This window comes from Callorhinchus milii, unplaced genomic scaffold, assembly GCF_018977255.1.
Source record: "Callorhinchus milii isolate IMCB2004 unplaced genomic scaffold, IMCB_Cmil_1.0 Scaffold28, whole genome shotgun sequence".
NCBI classification, from domain to species: domain Eukaryota; kingdom Metazoa; phylum Chordata; class Chondrichthyes; order Chimaeriformes; family Callorhinchidae; genus Callorhinchus; species Callorhinchus milii.
Genome location: NW_024704769.1, coordinates 1,720,955 through 1,748,547, shown reverse-complemented (window position 1 = coordinate 1,748,547; position 27,593 = coordinate 1,720,955). Strand labels below are relative to the sequence as shown.

At 44.8% G+C, this 27,593-nt stretch overlaps 1 protein-coding gene across 1 annotated transcript; it reads right to left on the bottom strand.

Annotated features, from left to right (window-relative positions):
* Positions 1 to 582: 582 nt before the first annotated feature.
* On the bottom strand, positions 583 to 27,254 carry polb (polymerase (DNA directed), beta). The gene is made up of 14 exons (XM_042344565.1): positions 27,004 to 27,254; positions 23,140 to 23,197; positions 22,279 to 22,345; positions 21,914 to 21,988; positions 21,484 to 21,542; positions 20,925 to 20,974; positions 20,665 to 20,716; positions 20,197 to 20,251; positions 19,442 to 19,514; positions 17,743 to 17,813; positions 14,689 to 14,775; positions 6,330 to 6,394; positions 3,899 to 4,038; positions 583 to 1,744 (listed from the first exon to the last, which is right to left on the bottom strand). Exons 1-14 carry the CDS (start codon positions 27,062 to 27,064, stop codon positions 1,650 to 1,652), a joined length of 1,008 nt encoding a protein of 335 aa, XP_042200499.1. The 5' UTR covers positions 27,065 to 27,254; the 3' UTR covers positions 583 to 1,649.
* Between the last annotated feature and the right edge of the window lie 339 nt (positions 27,255 to 27,593).

Genomic DNA, 27,593 nt, shown 5'->3' with positions numbered 1-27,593 from the left:
TCGACTAACAACCGGGTTCCTACTTATCGCTGGGTAAACAGAGGTGTGTGGAGTAAGGAAACTCGTCGGGTTTCACCCAAACTGGGTCCTCTCGCTTGCGAGGCGAGTGCTCTAACCACTGAGTTACAGAACTCCACACAATTATACAACATGTACCCTTGTTTCTGCAGATAGGCCACTTTCAGGTGGTGGTGGTGGGGGGGAGAGAGAGAAAGGGGGTGTCGTGGTTTGACTCCATTGAGGGTTTTATAAAAACCGTAAGCCAAATCTCCCGCTGACAAATGATCGGTTTGCTAACCTCTTGTTCCCTATTATTCCTTTCCACTGTTCTTCGGGCATCAAATCATTTATTCTAAACACATGCAATGGGTGTAGCATCTGAACAGATTATGTAGACTCAAGTGTGTGGGTGTATATATGGCCTCTCTCTTCCTTCACCACGAGGGACAAGGTAGGAGGCCGGAAGCCGGTCGAGCGGAGGCAGCCGGTAGTGGGTTGGGGAGGGGGTGAGCAGGTGGGAGAGGTCGAGGGGGTATCAGGGGGTGAAGGGATGTGAAGTTGAGTGTGAGTCACAATACACAGTTAAGCGTTTTGGAAAGCACTTTATTTATTTACTACAAAGAGCCTAAAAGGAAGGACAGACTGCCTTCTCTCCTGTGGTTGTGGCTATTCATGCATAATTTACCAGCACAACCTCTGACCACACAAGCAGTAAAATACTGAGCAAAGGGATAGAGAAATCATCGCGGTTATTTCATCGAGTAAAATTCAGTGATCCCTGAGCAACACTGGCAACCCAAAGGCCAAGCCCACATCACAGGGAACGCACACATGATCCAGAGACAAAGCTGTTTCCCTACTGATCTGACAGTAAAACTCGCATAAGTCTTATCTTTATACATTGTGTAACAGCAATAGTTTGCATCTATCCAGCGCCTCACCCAGGGCAGTGTCATCGCCAAAGTCGTGCATTCACTTGAGGCCCATTCGGGGGTGGGAGGTTGGCCGAAGACACTGTCAGAGAGGAAGGTCTTTAGACGGGACTTGAAGGAGGCAAGAGAAGGGGTGAGGTGGAGGGATTGTGGGGTAGAGTTCCAGAGTGTGGGGGGCAGAGAGGCTGAATGAAACAACAAGAAGTTACATTTCTTATAGCACCTTTCACGTCGGGAGGACATCCCACGGATGACAGAAAAGTGACAGCGTGCGCACTTACCGGCTGCGTGAAGTTAGACAGGCCCAGTGTAGATTATTGATTAACTCGGATTTTCTTCGACTCCTACAGCTTGCAACTCGGATTTCGCGTCAGTCATATTAAATGTTACCTTCCCGTCCGCCACGACTTATGTGAGTTTTACTGAGCTGTTTCCTGGACTGAACGACACGAGTGTGGTGAACAGTCAAAGGGTTATCAATCACATCCACGGTTTCTTGCGAGTATATTGTACCTAATGTTTCATTCTGATTACGGTGCAAAATGGAGGGTGTGAATGTGCTGAGGTACAAACATTACAATTTGACCTCCGCAGAGATCTTAACGTACTTGAAGCCTAGATTTACTGAGGCTTGACTGTACGTCCTCAGTGATAGAAAGTTTCCGGAATCGCAGTTATTGCTGAGTAAATCTTCCGAGGACGATTCATGGATGTCAATCACTCGCTTCGATCTTTAGGTTCTCGATAAACCCAGTCAATATAGTCAAAGATGTCCTGCTCACTGTCCACTGGCAGCGGCTCACCTGGAATTCCTGCATTTACAAACATTCATTCAGTTAATATACATTTCTACCATTTTAATGAGCACAGAATCCAAGGAGAATAAAGCTGTGTATTTCATGTTGCAGCTGTAGTGGAGTCCCTGTAGCTCAGAGTGCTCGCCTTGCAAGCGAGAGGACCCGGGTTCGATTCCCGGAGAAACCTAAGACAAGTTCCCTTACTCCACACACACGCTTCTGTTTACCCAGCAGTAAGTAGGAACCCGGTTGTTAGTCGATTGGTGGATTGCTTTCCTGGGGATAATAATCCCTTAAAAAAAGGTCATTCAATCCATGACTGGCTGTGGGACAGGGAGGGTAGGGGTAGGAGGGTGACCAAAGGTGCGGCCGAAGAGGAGGGTCTTGAGATGTTTAAGAAAATTTAAATATACAATTAATTAAAAATCTAAACTTAAGATCCTTCTCCAAGTGTAGTTTTTGATGAGAGCCTGCCGTGTGCAACCTTTCAAAAAAAAACACAGGCATGATGATAACGGGTGTAACAATAATAATAGTCCTTGCATTTGATATGACGCCTCAACACATCTTCGAGACGTCTCAAAGAGCTTCATACAGCAAAGCAGAGTGACTGTATATTTTGTGGGCGAAACAAACAGGAAGACCGCAAACTGGAAAGAATGCAGCCGTTCAACTGAAGACAACAATAACTTGTTGAGGAGGACAGACAGAGCTGAGCTTTGCTGTGTGTGGTTTTACTGTCGGGGAAATGTAATTGAAACAAACTCGGGGCAGCCTCCAGAATATTCATCAGTTACTCAGCTCCCATTCCCAGTAGCCTCCAGCCAAATGCCAACCTCAAACATTGTGCAACTGGGAGCTTGTGAAGAGATGGGCAAAGCAATTGCACATTTTGCCTGGTTCCCACGGAGTACACAATAACAGGAAACCACTGTCTGAGCAGGATTGGTGCTCGCACCTACTTGTTCCTTAGGTTACCATAGAGTTCAGCGATTCAGTTACCAGAAAGGTTTTGAAAAGGTGTGAGCAAGGGAGAATGGGGCCAATCGACTAACAACCGGGTCCCTACTTATTGCTAGATACATAGAGGCGTGTGTGTGGAGTAAGGAAACTTTCCTAAGGTTTCGCCTCGCCCGGGAATCAAACCCGGGTCCTCTCGCTTGCGAGGCGAGTGCTCTAACCACTACAGGAACAACAATAAATTATTGTTGGACGTCCCAAGGTGGTACTGAAGCATGATGATGAAACGGTGAAGAATTATCATCGTTTTTCCGCTTGTTAGTTATTGTTCAGTGCACTGCAGAGAGAAATATGGGGGGTAGGACTTTGTGAACACCCTGTGGATAAGCAATGTCCTGAAATGACCCCACTTAGTGCCAGGCGTGTTGTGCTGATCAACTGACTTGTCACTAACCTGACTGCGAGGAACAAAAAGCTTTGTGTTTTCTAAGATGCAGTTTATTAAGGGTCTGCTTCGAAGGTTTCAAGCCTTTGCACTATGATACACTAATTATAGGTCATAAAACTTATTTAAAACGTGAGAACTGCCCAGTGTTGATCCACAGCAACAGTGATGTCCAGATCCCTTTGTCAAACCATATACAATATTGTCGATGCGGTTTAACTTGAATTACTCACAATTTAACTCTTCAGTCACTATAGATGTAATTACAGACTACAGGAGTCCCGTAGTGTAGTGGTAAGAGCACTCCCCTCACAAGCGAAAGGACCTGGGCGAAACCTTACTCAAGTTTCCTTAACTCTCACACACACTCCTGTTTACCTAACAGTAACTAGGAACCTGGTAGTTAGTCAATTGGCGGATCGTTTTCGGGGGATAATAATCTCTCCGCAAAAGAATTATTTGGTCACTCAATCCACGACTGTTTATGGGTCACTGATGTGCCCAATTGGCTGCTGCGTTTCACCCACAAAAAGTACACAGTCACTAAACTTTACAGTACATTCTGTGAAGCGCTTTGAAATGTCTCAACAACATGATGAGGTGCTCTATCAAAGGCAAGGACTATTATTATCACATCACAACAATCTAGCAGTTGAAATGTTAGGGTGTGTTGTACTCGTACGATCCTTTTTAAACAACGATGCAGAAAAGGAGCATTTCATAAAGTAGCAAGATCACGGCTTTCATTGCCACTTGAGCCTTACCTGTGGATCCCATTGGGCGAATGGTATACTCGTTCAATGTGAAGCCTTTTTCCAGTGCGGTAGTCCTCATGTTCTTATTAAATATGTCACTGCCGGTGAAATACAGCACTCCGCAGAAATACTGATCTTTTGGAATCAGCCTGTGTAGGGAGACAGACACAGATGTCAGTATCCAGATTAATATAGAGAATAGGAAGATTAAACCAATATAATCATCAAAGCAATCAGCCATGTACCGTAGTGGTTAGCAACACTCGCCTCGCAAGCGAGAGGATCTGGGTTCAATTCCCGGGTGGGGCAAACCTTTCCCGGCTAAATTAAAAATGACCTTCCCCAAGATTCATTGTTCAAAGCGCCATACACCCACCTACCCAGGGGAAAATACAGCTGGTCATTCAATCCACGACTGTGGCGAAACCTTAGGCACGTTTGAGACGTCTCAATGATGTAATAAGGCGCTATATCAAATTGTGAGTATCAAAAATTCTTCCCGTAACCACCTGGACTGTGTTTTGTATTACTCATGAACCAAGCCAGCAGCTTGTTGTGATAGGGTATGTCTGGATGTGCAGTAACATCTGTGATTACTTCAAGTGAAGAGTGATTGATGATTCTTAAAGGATTAAATTACAACTGGTTTAAAGGCGTAAATTCTACATTTACGTTTCTAGCACTGTCTTAGTCTCGACGTGGAATACGTTTGTTCCACTGCTTCACAAAGCCTCGGTTAGCAACTTGACTGAATTATCACCAAAATTATATTTCTAGCTGAGCTAGAAAATCTGATTCAATCAATAATCTACACTGTGGAACTTAATGCAGCGGGTAAATGTAGGAGCTGATTAATACGAGAGTGGTTTTGATGGGAAATTGAATGGGAATATACTTAGGCGATTATATGATTTATAAAGATAAGACTTATGCGAGTTCTACTGTACAAATTCCAGGGGTTAATATCTAGCATTTAACAACAACAAGACTGCATTTATAGAGCGCCTTTCACGTCGGGAGGACGTCCCAAGGCGCTGGACAGTTGGATCGGGACCCGAGCAGGGGGGAAACGGTCAGGGTGAGGGGAGGGAAGGGAGGAAACGAGGAGGGGAGGGAAGGGAGGGAGCGAGGAGGGGGTAGAGAGTCGAGAGGGGGAGCTGAAGGCACGGTTGATGAAAAAAAATCTAAGAACAGTTGAAATATTTCTCCGACATATCAAAGGAGTCTGACTGAAAGAGCTTAAAGTTTTCTTTAAACGACTGTATATTGGTGAGAATTTCACTTCCCTTCACTTGAAACATCAGTTTTAAAAAGTGAGTGTGTTTCTTCAAGCTGGTTCTAATTCCTTTCAAATTGGTAGTTAGTTGGCCTTAGCGCTGAGGAGAGCGCTCAACTTATGGTTAGAGCAGGAGACTGGAGTCTGCTGTGAAACAAAATGAATCGGGAAGAGGGGGAAAGTTACTGGGCTCCAGCTAAGCAAAGTCATCACAGACCACAGTGATGAACGACACATGGCAATCTCAAGCCGTGATCTATTCTTGCATTCGATACAGTGCCTTATCACGTCTTCGAGACGTCTCAAAGCGCTTCACAGGATACACTGTAAAGGGAGTTGACTATAGTTTGTGGGTGAAACGCAGCAGCCAATTGCGCACAGCAGCGTCCGCCACAAACAGTCGTGGATTGAGTGAAGGAATTACTTTTCAGAAGGAATTATTATTTGTTGTTTATAATTACCGTCATGGTAGGTGAGACTCAATTTGAAACCTGTTCCTTTCAGCAAGAAATCTAGCCATTATATAAAATATAAAAGGGTTTGGCAACTCGGTGATTGGACTAACATTTTTCAGCTGCAGCATTTTTATTGATAAACCTCAATCAGGAAACTATTTCCCTGAAACATTAACCAGCATTGTGGGGTCTTTTAATGAAAGGCGCTATGCAAATGTAATTTGTTGTTGTTGTTTTAGTCCAGATGTGTGGAAGCTGCCGCCCTTGAAAGGCAGACATGAAGCCGAATACACCATTGAGTCTATTCTTACCTATTTATTATTAGAATAATAATCCTTGCATTTGATACAGCATCTCACCACGTCTTCGAGACGTCTCAAAGCTCTTCGCAGGATACACTGTAAAGTGAATTGACTGTATATTTTGTGGGCGAAACGCAGCAACCAATTGTGCACAGCAGCGTCCTCCAAACAGTCATGGATTGAGGTGACCAGTTATTATTTTTTTTGAAGGAATTATTATTACCCCTGGAAAGCATTCCGCCAATCGACTTAACAACTGGGTTCCTACTTACTGCTGGGTAAACAGAGACGGGTGTGTGGAGTAAGGAAACTTGCCCAACATTTCGCCCTGCAGGGAATCGAACCCCCAGGTCCTCTCGCTTGCGAGGCGAGTTCTCTCACCACTGAGCTTTATGCATGTAACTCACCTGATGTCAATTCTCCTGTGTGGATAGTCACAGGCATCATTGTCATCTGGTAACTGACACACACCCTGTCGAAGGAAAGAGCAGAGAGGGTCAGAAAAACACAAGAGAACACATGGAAAACAAAATGACAATTCTGCCATCACTATGGAAATAAAAAGTTCTTCTTAATAATAATATTAATCCTTGCGTTTGATATAGCACCTCAGCACGTCGTTGAGACATCTCAAAGCGCTTGACAGAATATATCGCACAGTGGAATGACTGGCCATTTGTGGACGAAACGTGGCAGCCAATTGCGCACAGCAACGTCGCACAAACAGGTGTGGATTGAATGACTAATTTTCTTTTTGAGGGATTATTACCAGCAGAAAACCATCCGCCAATTGACTATCAACCGGGTTCCTATTTACTGCTGGGTAAGCAGAGGCGTGTGGAGAAAGGAAACTTGCCTGAGGCTTCACCCTGCCTGGGAATCAAACATGGGTCCTCTCGCTTGCGAGGCGAGTGGTCTAACCACTACGCTACGGGGCTCCACAAAATAGCTTCCATCTGCCTGTTCAGTTGCACATCAAAGACCCCATGACACCACTCGAAAAGAGGAGGGAGTCTATAATAATAATAATCCTGGCATTTGATGCAGCGCCTTACTAAATCTTCGAGACATCTCTAAGCGCTTCACAGTGTATGCTGTAAAGTGAATTGACTGTGTATTTTCACGGGTGAAATGCGGCAACCAACTGCACACAGCAGCGTCCCACAAACAGTCGTGGGATTGAATGACCAATTTATTATTATTATTATCATCAATGATTTACGGTCTTATGACGTTTGCTGAAATGTGTTACATTACATAAAATCAAACCTCTCTCTCACACAGACCAAGTTTTAAGTGCTTTCTTCTGCTGTCTATTTAGGGATCTAGAATCAAGCCGTCAATTTAAAAGGCTTTCAAGAAGAATTAACGACTGCTGGGAATGTAAACAAAGCTGTAAATTTTACTCATCGCTGCAGCAAACAATCCAGTGGGTTTTACTATGAAACAGGCAATCTTTCATTCCCTTGAGATTCTCCATCTGCACTATTCGAAAAGAGAAGCAAGTTTCTCCTGGTGTCCAGGTCAACAATGCCCCAAATTAGCCATTGAATTCCCGGCTGTTTGTGGGACGTTATTGTGTGCAAATTGGCTATAATAATAATCCTCGCATTTGATAAAACGCTTTATTATGTCGTTGATACGTCTCAAAGCGCTTCACAGAATATACTGTAATGCGAATTGACTGTATATTTTATGGGCTAAACGCAGCAGCCAACTGCGCATAGCAGTGATCCACAAACATTCGAGTGACCAAATTTGTTTTGGGGTGGGGGGGGGATTATTACCCCAACAAAACGATCCGTCAATTGACTTACAATCGGGTTCCTACTTACCGCCAGGTAAACAGAGGCACGTGTGTGGAGTAAGGAAACTTGCCTAAGGCTTCGCCCTGCCCCGCCCGCCCGCCCAGGAATCGAACTCGGGTCCTCTCGGTTTTGAAGTGAGTGCTCTAACCACTGACTCAGAAATAAAGCCATTTCTGACATCTCGGGGAATCTGTTTGACATCACCAAAGGCACGAAACCAACCTTTACATTTTTGCAACCAACAAACATTGTAAAGAACATTGGGGTCCGAGTTGGATTACTTCCCAGAGGTTTCTTATTGCATAGGAGTGAGATTTTACAGGCAAAAACATCTGGTTTTGCCACATGGAACATCTCAATCCCTCAGGATTGCAAGTAAACAAACTGATTATAATTCTGTGGAGTCCTGTAGTGTATCGGTCAGAACATTCGCCTCGCAAACAAGAGGATCCGGGTTTGATTCCCGGGCAGCACGCAAACGTTAGGCAAGTTTCCTTACACACACGCCTGTTTACCTAGAAGTACGTAGGAACCCTCAATTGGCGGGGATAATAATATCCCTTGTAAGAACTTTGGTCACAGTCCACGAATGTTTGCCGGACACTGCTGGGCGCAATTGATTGCTACGTTTCGCCCACAAAATATACAGGAGTGGCTAATATCTACATGCTAGGTAACGATTTGTCTGCTCCCAGCTCTTGCCTTGAAGATTTGATGCGTGCATGCTCTCCTTCAATGTGACCGTTTACCTTGGTGCAGGTTGAGAAGTGTGCAGTTAGTCGCCTGCGGTTCACATTTCAACATTAGTTTGGTGAATTCAATGGTGGTTGAGATGAAAGAGCTCTGATCTTGAGAACACAATCTATTTGCACTTTTAGCGCCATGTATCAATGTCAAACACCCCGGGCCTCAGTATAACACAGGTGAGGTGCAACATCAAGGTCCATCTCCTCTGACCCAACAATGTGCCTTAAACCCAGTCTCTGTTCCACACCAGTATGATATTACCATTTCCCATCCAGCTGCCCTTGTGGGTTGACAAACCAAATAACATGCAAGTGGATACAGTTGAAAGGCTCTCAGATGCTCTGTGTTTTATTTGTATCCCGTGGGCATAAGTGGAAGTCCTTATTGTTCAAATGTGTCTGCTCAAAGGATGTCATTATCAAGTGTAAAGGACGTGATAGCATTGTATTGAAAGATCCAGGTCCTTCAGAACTCTGCCGCCTGCATATTGACCCAGACCAAACTCCGTACCCACGTCTCACCCGTTCTGGCCCAGGCTGCACTGGCTCCCCAGTGGATCGACTTCAAGATCCTCACCCGTGTGTTCAAATCCCTTCATTCTATGCACCTCCCTCCCTCCCCCCCCTACCTCCTCACTCCCCAATCCACCACCCAGTGCCTCCACTCGACTGTCACCGGCCTCCTGCTCGTCCCTCGCGCCCCCACCATCGGCGGTTGCGCTTTCAGCCGCTCTGCCCCGAAACTCTGTCACGCTCTCCCTCAATCCTTCCGCTTCGCCCCCTCCCTCTCTCCCCTTTTTCAAGTCCCGCCTAAAAACCTTCCTCTTCGACCAGTGCTTACGGCCATCTCCTCTCCCCCACCTCGGAATCCGGCTCCGTCACTGTTAAATTACAGGTTTGGTCGGCACTAATCTGTATAGCTTTTTTAACAATAATATATAATAATCCTTGCATATGATATAGTATTTTATCACGTCGTTGAGATTTCTCAAAGCATTTCACAGAATAAACTGTAAAGTGAATTAATTGACTGTATATTTTGTGGGTGAATCCCAGCAGCCAAGTGTGCACAGCAGTGTCCCATAAACAGTCGTGGTTTGAGTGACCAAATTATTATTATTTATTGAAGGGATTATTACCCCCGGAAAAGCAGAGGTAATAATCCCTTTGTAAGCTATAGTTACGCACAGAACAAACCGTTAAAAAGCTTAATACTATGAAGTCTGTATTTAGTGTCTCCAAAGCAGCTGTCTGTAACAATTAATGACTGAAATGTTTCCTAAAACATTGGAGTCAGACTTCTTCAAACAAGTAGACAGATGGACAGGTCATAGACATCTATGAATTGTGGGGGCCATCAAGCAATTAACATTCAAATGGTTAGCAAATACACTGGGCCATCCTACACATACATCAGCATTGGGTCACAAGGCTGTGAGTTGAAGCCCCACATGAAACACTGACCTCTCAGTGCCGGGGGAATGTGGCACTGTTGGAAGTGCTGTATTTTGCGTGAGATGTGCTGCAGCGTATTGGTCAGAGCGCTCAACTCGCAAGCGAGAGGACCTGGGTTCGATTCCCGGGCGGGGCAAAACCTTAGGCAAGTTTCCTTACTCCACACGCCTCTGTTTCCCTCGCAGTAAGTAGGAAAACGGTTGTTGGTCAATCAGCAGATTGCTTTCCAGGGGTAATAACCCCTCGAATTAATAATAATAATTTGGTGACTCAATCCATGACTGTTTGTGGGACGCCGCTGTGCTCAATTGGCTGCTGTGTTTCACCCACAAAATATACAGTCAATTCACTTTACAGTATATTCTGTGAAGCGCTTTGAGACTTCTCAACGTCATGATAAGGCGCTTTACCAAATTCAAGGATTATGTGGTTGAAGATCACATGACACTGTTCAAAATGATATGTTTTCCAGGTGTCCTGGTTAACAACCACTGTAATTACCTGCGAAGCGCTTTGAAACTGACATAATGAGGCGTTATAGGAAAGAAAATTATTTCTTTTTTACACACGGCTATGAGATCAGTGGATCCACAACTGGCACTTCAAAAAAGTATTACTATAAATCACTGTTTTATTAAGAACAGAGAAAAGATAAGTAACATTCTGTAAAGCGCTTTGAAACATCTTTAACGATGTGATAAGGCGCTATATCAAATGTAAGGATAATTATTATCACTGCACATCACCCCTAGCACAGCGCTGCTGTACACATTATAAACAGTAACCCCAATTAAGCTTTCTCCTCGTCTCCGCTACTCTCTATCAATGTTTTCACACGGAACAAAACTTCTGTTGGCTCCACACACTGAAGTCTTGTGGTCCCACAAAATCAGCACAATAATTATTTCTGCATCGTAAATATTATGTACTCAGGTAGGAATTCACCAGTATGAAATCTCCAGCACGAATATTCTTCATTACCCGCCCAAACTATCCAGAGAGCCAGGTTGCGATCTTATAGTAAACAGTCACACTGAAAAAATTCTGCAGTTCAACCTGTGGAGTCCTGTAGTGCAGTGGTTAGAGCGCTTGTCTCACAAGCGAGAGGACCTGGGTTTGATTCCTGGGCAGGACGAAACCTTAGGCAAGCTTCCTTACTCTACACACACGTAGGGACCCACAGGTAATAATCCTTCCAAAAGAAAAATTTGATCGCTCAATCTATGACCGTTTGTTGGACGTTTCAGTGTGCAATTGGCTGCCGTGTTTTGCCCGTAAAATATACAGTCAACTCACTTTACAGTATATTCTGCGAAGCGTTTTGAGATGTTTCAACGCCGTCATAAGACTATATCAAATGCAAGGATTATATCTTACTGGATGCATTATAAGGTATTATTCTATTAAGTTGTGTTAAATGGCTCAGTATGCAATATAAAAGACATAGAGTTGCATAAGGAATAGGAGGAGGCCATTCAGCCCTTCGAGCCTGTTCTGCCGTTCTATAAGATCACGGCTGATCTGTACCTCAACTCCAAATACCAGGCTTTGTCCCATATCAACAACAACAACAACAACAAGATTCCATTTATAGAGCGCCTTTCACGTCAGGAGGACGTCCCAAGGCGCTGCACAGTTGGGTCATATCCCCTGAGCTAACAAACATCTCTCCGCCTCAGTCTTTACGATGTGAGTGGATCCAGCCATAATCTACAGCCTTTTGGGCGAGAGAGAGGATTCTAGATCCCAGTTGCCTTTGGGTGAAAAACTGCCTCCTGAAAGTTGTGGTGTTTAAATCCCCCCCAACACTAAGTTACCTCATATGATGAGATGCCTACATTAACCACAATTGTAAATGCTGCAGGAAACTGGCAGAGACAAACAAATATAATCCACAGTGGATTGGGTCCCCCTCCACTTGCCAGTATCCTCAAACTATAAATGACCTGCACCCTGATTCTTGGACTCACACAATTTGTATCAGATATTTTGTCATCTACATGAAGCCCAGTGGAAAACAAAGCATTTCCTTAAAAAAACTCATAATAATAATCCTTATAATTGATATAACGCCTTATCACGTCTTCGCGACGTCTCAAAGCGCTTCACGGAATACACTGTAAAGTGAATTGAATGCATATTTTGTGGGCGAAATGCAGCCGCTTATTGCAGCAAAAGCAACATTCCCACAAACAGTCGTGAATTGAGTGACCGAATTATTCCTTTATTTAGTTCTTTGATGGGATTATTACTCCAGTCAGTCAACTAACAACCAGGTTCCTACTTACTGCTGGTAAACAGAGGCTTGTGTGTGGAGTAAGGAAACTTGCCTAACGTTTTGCCCTGCCCGGGAAATGAACCTGGGTCCTCTCGCAGTATAACCACTGAGCTAGAGGGCTCATCTCTCTCTCTCTCTCTTGTAAGGGATGTGGAGATCAAAGTCACAATTAAATTATCAGACCAAACCCCAAATGAAACCTCAACACAGGGCTTTCAGTAAAGTTGGAAGGGTTCTTGTCTCCTGTTTCCTATGGAGAATGCTAATAGAGAAACCACATCCTGCCCTTTTCTCCTCCAAAACCCTCCTACCTATCCTCAGGCTATTTTACACCCAATATATCACTCAGTTCCAAATAAGTCAATGACTACTTGGCCAAGCAACAGGAAATTTTTAAATTACAGTTTAAACGTTACAGGTTTACATCCTACTATTTTATTATTATGAACTTATAGTAACAATAACCCATTGCATTTGATATATCGCCTTATCATCCCGTCAAGACATCTCAAAGCGTTTTACAGGATATACTGTAAAGTGGATTGACTGGGTATTTTGTGGGTGAGACACGGCAGCCAGTTGCGCACAGCAGTGTCCCACAAAGAGTTGTGGAATGAGTTTAAATTTAATTTTAGTTGGGGGATTGTTGTCCAGGATACCTGGAGAGAGAGACTCCCTTTTCTTCTCGAATAGCACTCCAGGATCTTTGACATCCACCTAAACAGGCAGACGGGACTCGGTTTAACGTCTCATCTGAAGGATGGTACCTTCGACAATGCACCCAGCATATATTCCAAGTCCTAAAGTGGACCTCAATACCTCCGCCTTGCCCCCTCCTTCCCCCTTTTCACGGCAAACAATGTAGATTAATTACTCGGCAGGTTCATTTGATACAATCCCCGCTTTACAAGACGCCACAATTGCTTTTGCGATTTAATTCTCAAATTAATTCAAACGTTTATAAAACGTGTACGTCGCACCTCGTGTGATGAATGCAGTCAATTACCACAGGTTCCCCAAAGTCGCTCGCTCGCTCACTCACTGGTGGAAAGACCGAGCAGGTGATGTTACAATGATCTGAAACAAAGATCAATGTAAAACACGCCTGTTCTGCCCCTCCTCCAGACAGTCCGACCAGCTGAAGGGAATTTCAAACAGAAAAAGAATCTGCACGTGTGATTAAAACTTAACAACTTCCCCCAGATCAGGTTTTGTACTTTTGAAAGAATAGTGAGGATTGAGATGACAGAACGGGAGGGTTCGGTTACCAACAGGAAGCCAGTTAAGATGAACATTACTGATTCGATTTCAAAGATCGAGACAGGGAAGGAATGAATCGTGCCCTGTTCATCAGAGCTTGTGACTGATTAATGTGAGCCCTCAAACCTTCTCCTGATCTGAAAAGTAGGCTCTGTGACCGCCTGTGGTTTTTGAACGCCACAAGTCTCAGTTCATAGCTTGATGGGTGGTTTCTTGTGCCTACACAAACCGACACCCAGATGTTGGTGGATCCCGTAGAATAGTGGGTTGGAGCACTTGCCTTGCGAGCGAGAGGATCTGGGTTCGATTCCCACGCGGGTCAAAACCTCAGGCAAGTTTAAGAACTCGGCTGTTAGTCGATTGGCGGATTGCTTTCTGGGGATAATAATCCCTTCCAAAAAAAATTGTAAAATGGTCACTCAATCCATGACTGTTTGTGAGACACTACTGTCCGCAATTGGCTGCCGCATTTTGCACACAGAATACAGTCACTCCACAATATATTCTGTGAAGCGCTTTGAGACGTCTCAATGACGTGATAAGGAGCTATATTGTAAATTGGTCACTCAATCCACGACAGTTTGTGGGAATAGTTGGCAGTTCCTTCAAAGAGTCGGCACAGACCCCATGGGCCGAATGGCCTCCTTCTGTGTTGTAAGATTCTACGATTCTATAACAAATGCAAGGATTCTTATTATTACACCATTCTGCTGCCAGCACTTTAATATCTGCCTTTTGCTCAAAAAAAAATCTATTAGATCCTTAACTCAGGTTTGTGACGCTGAAACAAGAGGAAGAGACATTCTCTGAAGATCATTCACCTAGCTCCTATCTTATCAGCAGGGCATAGTGACCTACAAATCCCTTCACACCCTGGCACCTCCCTACCTTTCTGAGCTTTCTCCCAACTCCACAACTCGTTGCCTCCGTTCAGTTGGTTCTGGCCTATTGCTTGTCCCTCGTCCCCTCCGCTCCACCAGCGGCGGCCGTGCTTTCAGCCACTACACCATGAGGCTTTGGAACTCTCTCTCCCCCAATCCCTCCGCTTTACCCCCTCCTTCTCCTCGCTTAGATCAAGACTGAACACCTTCCTCTTCGACCGTGTTTACGGTCACCTCCTCCCTCCCCCCAGCTCCAACACGCAGTCCCCCCCCCTTGAAGGGAACTGTGTAAATGCAAGCTGTTGAACCATGAAGCAGGAATAAATAGAGGTACTCACCATATACTTGGTGTCCCCCTTAGAAATGGTTTCCGTCACAAATCCTGTCCTTTCCAGACATTCCACAACTTTGTGGAGAAGCTTTGGCTGAAAATATCCCAAAGAAACGTCAAGTTCATTTCCCTCATTCAAAAACATTCAGTCGCCTCAATGAGCAGCACTCGAAATCCTCAGGATTTCTCGTTCTTCTCATAAAGATTTCTGCAGAAGGAACCAACATAATCACTTGCATCTTAATAATAATCTTTGCATTTGATATAATAATCCTTGCATTTTATGTAGTGCCTTATCACGCCGTTGAGATGTCTCAAAGAGCTTCAAAGGATATACTGTAAAGTGGATTGACTGTATATTTTTTGTGTGCAAAATGCAGCAGTCAATTGCATCCAGCAGTGTCCCACAAACTGTCGTGCGAATGACTAATTTTATCTGGGGGACTATTGGCCAAGCGGTGGTGAGGGTATGATATCAGATATGAGAGTTGGCTAGAGAGGAGAGTTTGTTTTCAATCCCAGCTGCTGTTATGATACCAATTGTAGTACAAGCTTAATTAATTTTTTCCCCATTAGATGTGGTGTAGGAACGTTTGCATTATGTTCCTGGCACGTTTCTATACATTGATATTTATAATAATTATAATGCAGCGCTGGGAGGCGGGGGGGTGGGGGAGGGGGGATGTTCGTTCCATTGTCGGAGGTGCTGTCCTTCAGATGAAATATCTGCCTGTTCAGATGGATGTTAAAGATCCCATGACACTATTCGGAAAGATAAGGGAGTTTCTCCCTCTCTCTCCCATTGTCACGGCCAGTATATCCTGTAACGTATTTTGAGGTAACAAGGCGCTATATCAAATACAAGGAGTATTATTCTGATTATTATTTATAAATTGACAGTCTATCTGATTGCCCTGAAGGTTGCAAAAGCTACAGATGTGGAACTACTGAAAAGATTGGGTTAAGGCACATTGCGTGTCTGCACACATCACAGTTTCTTTCAAATGTAAAATATGACCTTGATTTTCAACATGTGGTGTGGAGAGGAATAATACTCACTTTTAATATATTATAGCCCTGAAGCACAAGGTTTGCGTCTCGCAAGATCTTAAATGTGTGGCACTTTGAGTTAAGAGCGCATCCGTCTCTTGGATGTGGCTTTTGGTGTATTCTCTGGCGCCCCATCCCCCCCGAGGATTGAGTTCAAAATCCTCATCCCCACTTTCAAAGCCCTCCATCCCCACAACCTCTGTGACCTGCTAATGCCACACCAACCTGTCCACTCCCTCCGCTCAGCGGGCTCTGGCCTGCTCCATGTCCCCCGCCCGGCCCACCCCACCATCGACAGTCGGGACTGCAGCCTATCTGCACCTTCCAAACTCCATCCCACAGTTTCCTCGCCTCGCTCCTCCCTTGCCTCCTTCAAGGCCCATCTGAAGACCTCTCTCTTTTTGACCACGCCTTTGGTCACCCTCCGACCCACACCATAAGTCGAAAGATGTATTGCTATTCTAGGGGTAAGAATCCCTTTACCCAATAAATTTACAGTCACTGTACTTTACAGTTTATGTGAAGGGCTTTGAGACGGCTCAAAGACGTGATAAGGTGCTATATCAAATACAACGTTTATTATTATTATTAGGTTTACCTTTGATTAAAGGCATAGACTCTATTTTTAGTTCCCTCCCTTTGCAAGCCTTCTCTGAACTGGGTGCTTCTGTTGCCGAGAGCACATCACGACTTGTCAATCAGGACTTTAAAATAAACCCTAATGAATATTTTGAGAAGCAATTTGCCTTTGGAGTTGGGGATGCCTTGGAGCTCCGTGATCTGATCAGGAAACGACAAGCTTGGCTTCACTCCCGTACAAAATACACAAAACAAGTTGTGGCTTATAGGAACAGGAGGAGGCCATTCAGCCTCTCGAGCCTGTTCCACCATTCTATAAGATCAGGGCTGATCTGTACCTCAACTCCAATTAACCGCCTCTGCCCCGTATCCCTTGATCCCCTGACCTAACAAATATCTCTCCACCTCAGTCTGGAAGATGTGAATTGATCCAGTCATAATCTACAGCCTTTTGGGGGAGAGAGAGAGAGAGAGTTCCAGATTCTCACTAGCCTTTACATGAAAAAGTGCAAAACTGCCAGATTTCAATGCTCAAGGGAAACCTAACCTTTCAAACACAGATTAGATAGTTTTCTTTAAGAAATAACATTATGGGATATAGTAATAATAATCCTTGCATTTGATATAGCGCTTTTCACGTCTCCTAGGCGTCTCAAAACTCTTCACAGAATATATTGTAAAGTGAATTGACTGTATATTTTGTGGACGAAATGCGGCAGCCAATTGCGCACAACAGTGTCCCACAAACAGTCGTGGATTGAAGTGATCATAGTAGTTTGAGACACATGTGCAAGTAACTGCGAGGAAGGTGAAAGGCGAAGTAGATGGACCTTGGCCCTTTTTCGTCTAACATTTCTTATGTTCTTATGAAACCCACTTTTGTTGCTTTCATCAATTTTACAAGACATTTGTCTCTCATGCTGCTCTTGTGAAAGGCCATCGGGTGAATTCTGAACTCAATCTAGGATGTCTAGATTAGCTTCAAAGTCCCTGTAAGAACGGATGGGGTGCAAGCCCCTGACTATCAGATGCATATAAGTCCAACACCCACAAAACACAGTCAATTCACTTTACAATATATTCTGTGAAGCACTTTGAGACGATTCGAAGACAACAGAGATGTCTCGAAGAAATAAAATGTCTCCTTGCTTCCTCTTTGGTACTTTTGACAACTATCTTAAATCTGTGTGTCCTCTGGTTACCGACCTACCTGCCCTCCAGAGGAAACAGTTTCTCCCTATCTGCTCTTGGGAAACCACTCATAATTTTGAACACCTCGAGGTACATGACCACAGCTGCTTGCCTGTGAAAATTGTGGCTTCTCACACCGGAATTCTGCTCCAGTTGCACAGCTCTGATTAATTTGTCCTTTGGTGATTTTTAATTAGTTCACATATCCTGTGAAATCCAAACCCAGTTCATCCCAACTCACCTTTTTGGTTGACTCTGAGGTATAGTCTGGATGAGTCAAAAGAATATCCATATCACCACTGGACAAGGCACCTTGAACAAGAGGACAACAAGAATGAACTAAACTGTGTCTTTACTGACGCCCATTACATCTGCTAATATTAAAATTGTGGAGGTGTGTAGCTCAGTGGTTAAAGCGCTCGCCTCGCAAGCCAGAGAACCTGGGTTGATTCCTGGGCAGGTCAGGGCGAAACCTTAGGCATGTTTCCTTACACACACGCCTCTGTATATCTAGCAGTAAGTAGGAACCCGGTTATTAGTCAATTGGCGGATCGCCAATAATCCCTCCAAAAATATGTTGTCACTCAATCCACGGCGGTTTGTGGGGACGCTGCCGTGCGCAATTGGCTGCCGCATTTCACCCACAAGATACACAGTCAATTCATGTTACAGTGTATCCTGTGAAGCGCTTTGAGACGTCTCGAAGACGTGATAAGGCGCTGTGTCAAATGCAGGGATTATTATTATTATTATTATGAGATTGGTCGTTCCAGTTTAAAAGAACAATGGTGACACCAAGTGGCTGAAAGCAGAACTGTTAACTGTAAGTCAAATGAGGTCTTTTGCTTCAACACTTGCATTATTATTTGTAAATTTGTGCAGATGCTGAATTCCATTTTTGAGATATTAATAAATCAACTAAGAAGATATGTTTTTGAAACGGAGAAGACTGATGTCAGTGCTCACTACTCCCATACCCTCGTACCAAAATCAAGGTAATAATCCTTGTATTTGATATAGCGCCTTATGTCATTGAGAAGTCTCAAACAATTTACTGTAAAGTGGATTAACTGTGTATTTTGTGGGCGTAAACTGGCAGCCAATTGCTCACAGCAGTGTCCCCCAACAATCGTGGATTGAGTGGCCAAATTATGATTATTTTAAAAACAGTTGAAGGGATTATTCCATCCGAAAAGCCACTCAGAATCGACTAACAACCAGGCTCCTACTTACTGTCAGATAAACAGAGGCGTATGGAGTAACAAAACTTGCTAAAAGTTTCTAGAAACTGAATCGCTGAACTCTATGGTAACCTAAGGAACAAGTAGGTGCGAGCACCAATCCTGCTCAGACAGTGGTTTCCTGTTATTGTGTACTCCGTGGGAACCAGGCAAAATGTGCAGTTGCTTTGCCCATCTCTTCACAAGCTCCCAGTTGCACAATGTTTGAGGTTGGCAATTGGCTGGAGGCTACTGGGAATGGGAGCTGAGTAACTGATGAATATTCTGGAGGCTGCCCCGAGTTTGTTTCAATTACATTTCCCCGACAGTAAAACCACACACAGCAAAGCTCAGCTCTGTCTGTCCTCCTCAACAAGGTATTGTCTTCATTTTAATTGGCACAGAGGTGCCTCACAAACAGTCATGGATTGAGTAACCAATTTTTTTTGAAGGGACTATTATCCCCGGAAAAGTAATCTGCCAATCGACTAACAACCAGGTTCCTATTTACTGCTGGTAAACAGAGGTGTGTGGAGCAAGAAAACTTGCCTAACATTAATAATAATAATAATCATCCTTATTCTGCCATTTTCCCCACCCAGGAATCAAACCTGGGTCGTCTCACTTGCAGGGTGAGCGCACTAACCACTGAGCTACAGGACCCCAATTGAATTGAAATTGAACTCCAACTGTCTAGAGTTGAAAGTAGGCAGCACCAACCTCGTCTGAAACTTCCGCAAACAGTGGAGATATACTCTGGATCCAACTTCTTGACTTCTTCCAGAACTAGGTCCTCAAGAGACACAGAAACAAAAATAGGTTTAACATGGGATAGTCGTGAGGAGGCAGCTCTCCAAAGCCTTGCCAAAGCACAGGCGATATTAGATTCTCGCACCGGTTTCCTTAGTGGTACCCCTAAAGTCAACTGCACCATCACAAGAAAACTGTGAAATCAGAGTTGATCAGATTAGGAAACACATTAATATTGGTTACTTTAATAATAATAATTAATATTGGTTACTTTAATAATAATAATAATAATAATCCTTACATTTGATATAGCTCCTTATCACGTTGTTAAAGCCATCTCAAAGCGCTTGACAGAACGGAAAGTGAATTGACTGTGTATTTTTGGGAAAAATACGGCCCCCTCCTTTCCCTTTTTAGATCACGACTGAAGACCTTCCTCTTCGACTGTGCTTACATTCACCTCCTCCTCCCCCACCCCACCCCGGCTCGGTGTCAGGCTCTGTCACTGTGAAGCGCTCCGAGCCGCTGCCCCATGTGAAGGGGGCTGTGTAAATATAAGTTGTTGTTGTAACAGCTTCTTTCTTTGACCATATCTTTGGCCAACAAACTCTGAAACACAGCCTTGTTTCCCAGTGATCCCCACTGTCATTATGGAGTGCTCGCAGATTCTCATCCTATGTGAGATGCTATATAAATGCAAAAAAAACCACTGCTTTCTTATTTACCTGCATTTTCAACATTTCATTTCGAGGAATTCTCTTTTCGAAATCTTCAAAATACCTGTAGGTGCAATCAGATTCTTCGGTCACAGTAATACCAGAATAATAGACAGTATTTATCATTAAGATGTATAATAATAATCCTTGCATTTCAAACTCATCACGTTTTTGACTCGTCGCAAAGTGCTTCATAGAATATGCTGTAAAGTGTAGTGACTGTGAATTCTGTGGGTGGAACACAGCAGTCAATTGCGCGCAACAGTGTCCCCACAAACAGTTATGGAATGAGTGACCAATTTTTTTTAAGGGATTACCCCTGAAAAGTGACCTGCCAATCGACAAACAACCGGGTTCTTTCTTACTGATGGGTAAGTTTCTTACTCGGTGGAAACTAAAGTGTTTATTTTCCTTTTACACAATTCTCTCAGCATTTTACCTATTCTATAAAGACTGAAAGCACACAAAAATACGTACTTCAAACCAATCCTCTGGTGATAATTTAACTTATCTTCATTATTCCTCAGATCTGAAGGCATTAAACAGAAATAGGTCATTATATTCATCACATTTCATAGCATTACTCTATATCACATTGGGTACAACTCCTGCACATGCGTCCTGTGGACTAGAGAAAGAGGGACAAGCAGGAGGCCAGAGCCAGCTGAGCGGAGTCAGCGGGTAGCGGAGTGGGAAGTAAGCAGATCAGAGAGAGTGTGAAGGGATTTGAAACTTACCTTCCAAGTTTTTGACTCCTTCATCCACAAGCTTTCTTGCTGCTGCAGGACTATGGATTAATAATAATTATTATTAATTATTAATAATAGACAGATTGAAAACTATTTCAGTTTCATTCTCCCAAACCCCAACTGTCGTTTAAAAAAATAAAGAACAAATAAAACACAGCTGCTCTGACGTTAGAGAAATGCACCCTTCAAAAACACTTATTTCCCTGCCATCTTTTTAATCTCCTGCTTTAGAGTCAAAGATTTACATGGACTGTACAGCACAGAAACAGCCATTCAGCCCGACTAGTTTGTGCCAGTGTTTATACTCCATACGATTATTATTATTATGGATAGAGGCAAATCATTCAAATTGCTTGACAAAGACACACAAGAAATTAATCAAATGCCACACTGGATTCTAGTCATTCTCATTCATCAAACCGAGTGACACAACACACAACTGAGTTGAGTGTCTTATGCTCTCTTTCACCAAAGAGAAATTGTACGACTGATACATACTCTAAGAGAACGCTGAAGTATTACAGCACAATAATAAATGAACGTTTACCCTATTCCAGTCACTCGAGTTAAAAAGTTAATGGATGAACTGACATCATCCTGACGAATCTGCAAGAGGAAGGACAGAATATTCAATGTAAAGTAACACGCAATCAATGAGTGATACAACCATAATGACTTGAATTTTTACAGCACCCTTCACGCAAGGTCAGGTCTTAAGAGCCTTTCGTTGCGTGGTTTGACATCAATTTGGAAAGAGAAAGGAAGTGACCGAACGCTCGGCCGATGAGGAAAGTCTTCAGGTGTGATTTGAAGACGGGCAGAGAGGGTGCAAGACAAATGCAGGGACTTGAAACGGGCCTTGAAGAAGGCAAGGGAGGAGGCGAGGCGGAGGGTCTGTGGGATGGAGTTCCAAAGGGTGGGGGCAGAGAGGCTGAAGGCAGTTTTGAAAAGAGAAAGTCAATTCATGGTGTGTGTACCTTCTCCAGTTTCTGGAGCTTCCCCGTTGCCAGAAACTCGTCAATTTTCTTCGCAATCTTGTCACCAATTCCCTCCTGAAAACGTGGTAGAAAAACGATACAGTTGAAAGTCCAATAGCTCAGGACCAGAAAACAACAACAAATTACAGTTGCATGGCCTTTCACATTAGGAGGACGTCCCAAGGCGCTGAAAAGCCTGTCAGAATAGAACTGGGGTTCTCTCGCTTGTGAGGCGAGCGCTCTAACCACTGAGCTACAGGACAATGTGCACTGCAAACATTGGGGCACATTGAGAAAACATTAGGCTGAGGCAGTAACCCATCGGAAACATCACATACGAAATGGTGAGAGTGCAATCTGCTTACCAGCTTTTTTGCCTCGGCACCACTCTTGATTTTTGTTGGGTATTTCGCGATAACGGAAGCTGCTTTCCTACGAGACGAGACAGATTCAACAAAAACAAATGCTGATAATGAAAATATTCTCCCGTCCCAAGAAAAAACACATTTTTACAGCACCTTGTCACGTGTGTATAGGTAGCAACCTGGCTCACTTAGTAGCACTCTCCGGGTCAATGGTTTGTGGGCTCAAGGCCCCGCGTCGGGAACTTTGAAAAACTGGTCACTCACTGTTTGTGTGATGTTGCTGTACGCAAATTGGCTGCTGCATTCGCCTACAAAATGCAGTCATTCCACTTTACAGTATATCAAGTGAAACGCTTTGAGACGTCTGCCTGACGTGAAATCTGCCATGTGAAAATTCCTCAAAGTACTTCACAAGTGTAGTAGGTATTCTTGTTCCTGAGCCAGGCAGGTCTGCAGTATTCCAGGGCACTCACTGCTGATGGCAGCACAGCCCGGCTCATCGGTAGGACCTGGAAGGGCCGACGAGTTACTTGGGGGCAGGACACTCAGCTCCTGTTAACCCTGCAGCCAAAGCAGTAATAGGTAGGATGTCCAAGCTGGACAAGCAGTGGGAAAGCTTGCCAAACAGTGGTATCAATGGCCAAACTATGTGGTTTTAGCTGGTTAGATTCCAGCAGTTACCCCAACACACATTCTGGGCGCTCCCCCCAAGCCTTGGCTCCTGCCAACCTGTGCCTAATGCTCAGGAATTTCCATGTGTAGGGTGGGATGCATGAAATTCTCAGCTTGGATTGGAGACTCTTAAGCACGGTGATGGTTTTCCGCATGTGTCAGGCACCAGACACCTACTGTGTAACTCACCTGTAGACGTTGTACTTGTGCATGGCTCGATTCACATTCTTTTCAAAGTTCGCCAATTCTGCAAAATCAAAAGATGTCGATTACAATTCAAACAAAACGGCTGCCACCTTCACCTCAGTCTCTACACTTTACAATAAAGTCCTGTGAAGCACTTTGAGACGTCTTACTGATGTGAAGATTGCTATATCAAATGTAAAGATTATTATGGAGTCCTGTAGCTCAGTGCTTAGAGCACTCGCTTTGCAAGTGAGACCTGAGTTCAATTCCAGGCAGAGGGCGAAACCTTGGGCAAGTTTCCTTACTCCACACAGAGCCTAATAATAATCCCTCCAAAACCAAAAACAATAATAAATTGGTCATTTTCAATCTATGACTGTTTGTGGGACATTGCTGTGCGCAATTGGCTGCCGCGTTCGCCCACAAATATACAGTCAATTCACTTTACAGTGTGTTCTGTGAAGCGCTTTGGGACGTCCTCCTGACGTGAAAAGCGCTATATCAAATGCAAGGATTATTATTATTATTATTATTAAAACGCAAGGATTTAGTATGTATATTAATTATATCCAGTATATCCAGTAAAATACACCAATTGCACACAGCAGTGTCCCACAAACAGTCATGGATTGAGTGACCAAATTATCTGTTTTTGTTTTGTTGAAGGGATTATTACGATAAAGATTAAAAAATAAATAGAATTTGGAAGACGTCAGACACTTTGGAAGCTTCGTCAAAATAAAACCTGAATTATGCAAGTCGTACTAATGACAAGGTCAGAAGCTTTGCTAAAACTGAAATAAAGGCTTTCCAAGGGTGTGGACATCCTTTATTACACACTGAATTGCTCAACATTGTCCTGCTGAGCAAAAGCATAATTATAATAACCATAATTATAGAAGGTCCTGGGAGACAAGATGTTCTTCATAGGATAACAAACACTGTCTTTATTGGAAAAGCGTTGAACACTTTCTTTGGCTAAGAATCTGCGTTAGGATGCTATTCGAAAAGAGAAGGGAGTTTTTCTCTCTCTTTCCCGGTGTCCTGGCCAACAAATCCCCCAAATAAAATTGGTTACTCGCTCCATGGCTGTTTGCGTGACATTGTTGTGCGCAATTGGCTGTTGCCCACAAAATATACCACGCTTTAAAGAATACTCTGTGAAGCTTGGAGACGTCTCAACGACGTGATGAGGCGCTGTATCAAATACAAGGATTGTTATTATTACACAGCGGGTGGCGAGAGTGTGAGATCTGCCGGAACTTGTGGTTGAAGCAAAACAAGTGTTTTCAGTGGACCCATGATGCAAACATCAGGGAATAGGTAATGGAGGGGTAATGGAGATGGCATTAGGAAGGGTGGAGGCTCATGTGGAACTGTGTTAGGCCGAAAGATCTGTTACCATTTTGGAGCGTGTTATGTCATTTTCTGCATCATTTCAGTCACAAATATTTGATGATTATGTGCTTTAGTAGAATTTGCCTCATCAACAATTGATTAGCTTTGAAGAAAGCGCTTCGGGATCTCATCCTCCTAGACCAGCGTCCCATCGAGCTGCTTTTTAAACGAATCCCAGTGTCCTGGCCTCAACCCCCACCCCCAGATATTATTATATAATAATAATCCTTGCATTTGATATAGCGCTTTTCACGTCGGGAGGACGTCCCAAAGCGCTTCACAGAACACACTGTAAAGTGAATTGACTGTATATTTGTGGGCGAACGCGGCGGCCAATTGCGCACAGCAATGTCCCCACAAACAGTCGTAGATTGAAAATGACCAATTTATTATTGTTTTGGTTTTGGAGGGATTGTTATTAGGCTCTGTGTGGAGTAAGGAAACTTGCCCAAGGTTTCGCCCTCTGCCTGGAATTGAACTCAGGTCTCTCGCTTGCAAAGCGAGTGCTCTAACCACTGAGCTACAGGACTCCACATATACATACCTGTTCCAGTAATATCACAGAAATAATAACAGTAATAATAATCACAGAAATATTAACAATAACAATCATCATAAAAATAATAATGTGAAATAGTGATGTGTGTGAGAGGGGTGAGGGTGTGTGGTGTCTGTGTGAGGGCAGACAATACGGGGTGGGGGGCTGTAATCCCTCATAACCCCCCCCCCCACATTATATGGTTATTATTTCTGCATTGATTATTATTATTATTATTCCCGCTGTTGCTATTATTATTATAGTTGTTTCTGTTATTATCTTTATTATTTCTGTTGTTACTATTTCTGTTGTTGCTGCTATCAATAATAATTGTTGCATTTGATGCACCTGATCACGTCTTCGGGACGTTTCAAAGAGCTTCACAGAATACACTATAAAGGGAATTGCCTGTATATTGTATTATTATTATTTTATTTCTGTTATTATTATTGTTATTTCTGTTATTGTTTCTAAACGTTAGACAAGTTTCCTTTCTCCACACACACGCGCGCCTCTGTTTACCAGCAGAATGTAGGAAACATCGCTAAAACACAGTTACTACACTTTACAATCTATTCTGTGAAATGCTTTCAGACGAGGCGCTGCATTAAACGCAAGGATTATTATGATTATTATTATGATTGAGGGAAGGGGGGTTGTGTGGGGTTCGGGCGGGAGAGAAAATGTAAGGGTTTCGCCTCCCTCCCTCATTACCCCCCTCTCTCCCTCATTACAACAACAACATTCCATTTACAGAGCGCCTTTCACGTCGGGAGGACGTCCCGAGGCGCTGTACAGTTGGGTCAGGACCTGAGCAATGGGGGGAAATGGTCAGGATGAGGGGAGGGAAGGGAGGGAGCGAGGAGGGGGTAGAGAGTCGAGAGCGGAGCTGAAGGCTGAAGGTCAAAGAGAGAGGTCTTGAGACCGGCCCTGAAGGAGGAAAGGGAGGAAGCGGCGAAGGCACTGGGGATAGAGTTCCAGAGCCTCGGGGCTGAGAGGCTGAAGGCCACCGATGGTCGGGCGGTTGGGGCGGGGGGTGTGGAGCAGACCGGAGCCGGAGGGACGGAGGGTACGGGCAGGTAGGGAGGGGGATAGTAGGTCGGAGAGGTAGGAGGGAGCGAGGCCGTGAATGGCCGTGTAGGTGAGGATGAGGATCTTGAAATCGATCCTCTGGGGGATGGGGAGCAGTGGAGGCGAGCGAGGGTGAGGGTGAGGGCGAGGGTGGGAGTGATGTGGGCGCGAAGCCTGGTGCGGGACAGTACACGAGCTGCAGAGTCCTGTAGCTCAGTGGTTAGAGCGCTCGCCTCGCAAGCGAGAGAGGACCCGGGTTCGATTCCCGGGCGGGCGAAACCTTGGGCGAGTTTCCTCACTCCGCACGCGTGGGCGCGCGTCCGGTAATAATCCCTCAAGAAAAAAAAACCACAACAATAGATCGGTGGCTTCAGCCCGCGGCTGTTTGTGGTGAGTGGGGGGGAGGGGGGGGATCGCCGCCGGGCGCAATCGGCTGCCCCGTTTCGCCCACAAAATACACAGTCACTACACTTCTGTGTAGTCGGCATATTCTGTGAAGACGTCTCGATGACGTGATCAGGCGCTGGATCAAATGCAAAGATTATTATTATTATTTATTATTATTATTACTACCCCCCTCCCCATTTAACCCCCTTCCCTTTACCTCCTCACCATTACCCCCTCCCCATTACCCCCTCCCCATTAACCCCCTCCCCATTACCCCCTCCCCATTACCCCCTCCCCATTAACCCCCTCCCCATTAACCCCTCCCCATTAACCCCCTCCCCATTAACCCCCTGCCCATTACTCCCCCCCTGCCCATTAACCCCCTCCCTGCCCATTAACCCCCTCCCTCCCCATTAACCCCCTCCCTCCCCATTAACCCCTCCCTCCCCATTAACCCCCTCCCCCCTCATTACCGATTAAGAAGTCAGTGATGCCCTCATTGGTGCTCTCCATGGGGGCCTTCCTCTTGCTCATGGCGGCGGTCGCTCGGTCGCTAATATACACAGGAAATGGCGGCCCCCGGGCCTCAGCTTGAGCCTCCCTCTCCCTCCTCCCTCCCTCCTCAGCAACCGGGAAAGGACGCCATTGTTTTGTTTGGGCTCCTGTCGCCACGAAAGCGTCGCGTCGCCGATGGCGGCGGCGGCGGCGGAGGAGGAGGAGGGATGACGACGATGACAGGCCCGCGCATGCGCAGCACACCCGCCAGCCAACGGTCCCCAACCGTCCGCCGGGTTTGAACTGAGGCGGCGCGAGCGGGTCCGCCCAAACCGCCCCGAAGTAGCCCAACGCCAGCTCCTCCCCCGCCCCAGTCGCCTATGACGCGATTGTGGGCTCCTCCTCCCCCTGGCGCCTATGACGCGGATGGGGGCTCCTCCCACTGGCGCCTATGACGCGGATGGGGGCTCCTCCCACTGGCGCCTATGACGCGGTGGGGTTGCTCCTCCCCCCCCGTGTAGTGTAGTGGTTAGAGCGCTCGCCTCGGTAACCCAGAGGGATCCGGGTT

Bases quoted from the DNA above. Each gene is read 5' to 3' on its own strand.
- polb (XM_042344565.1), bottom strand. From the start codon at position 27,064: ATGAGCAAGAGGAAGGCCCCCATGGAGAGCACCAATGAGGGCATCACT. The intron at 20,717-20,924 runs GTAAGTTTCAAA...TAATGCCTTCAG, and splicing joins AGGAGTCAAAAACTTGGAAG to ATCTGAGGAATAATGAAGAT. The intron at 4,039-6,329 runs GTGAGTTACATG...CTCCCTACACAG, and splicing joins CACAGGAGAATTGACATCAG to GCTGATTCCAAAAGATCAGT.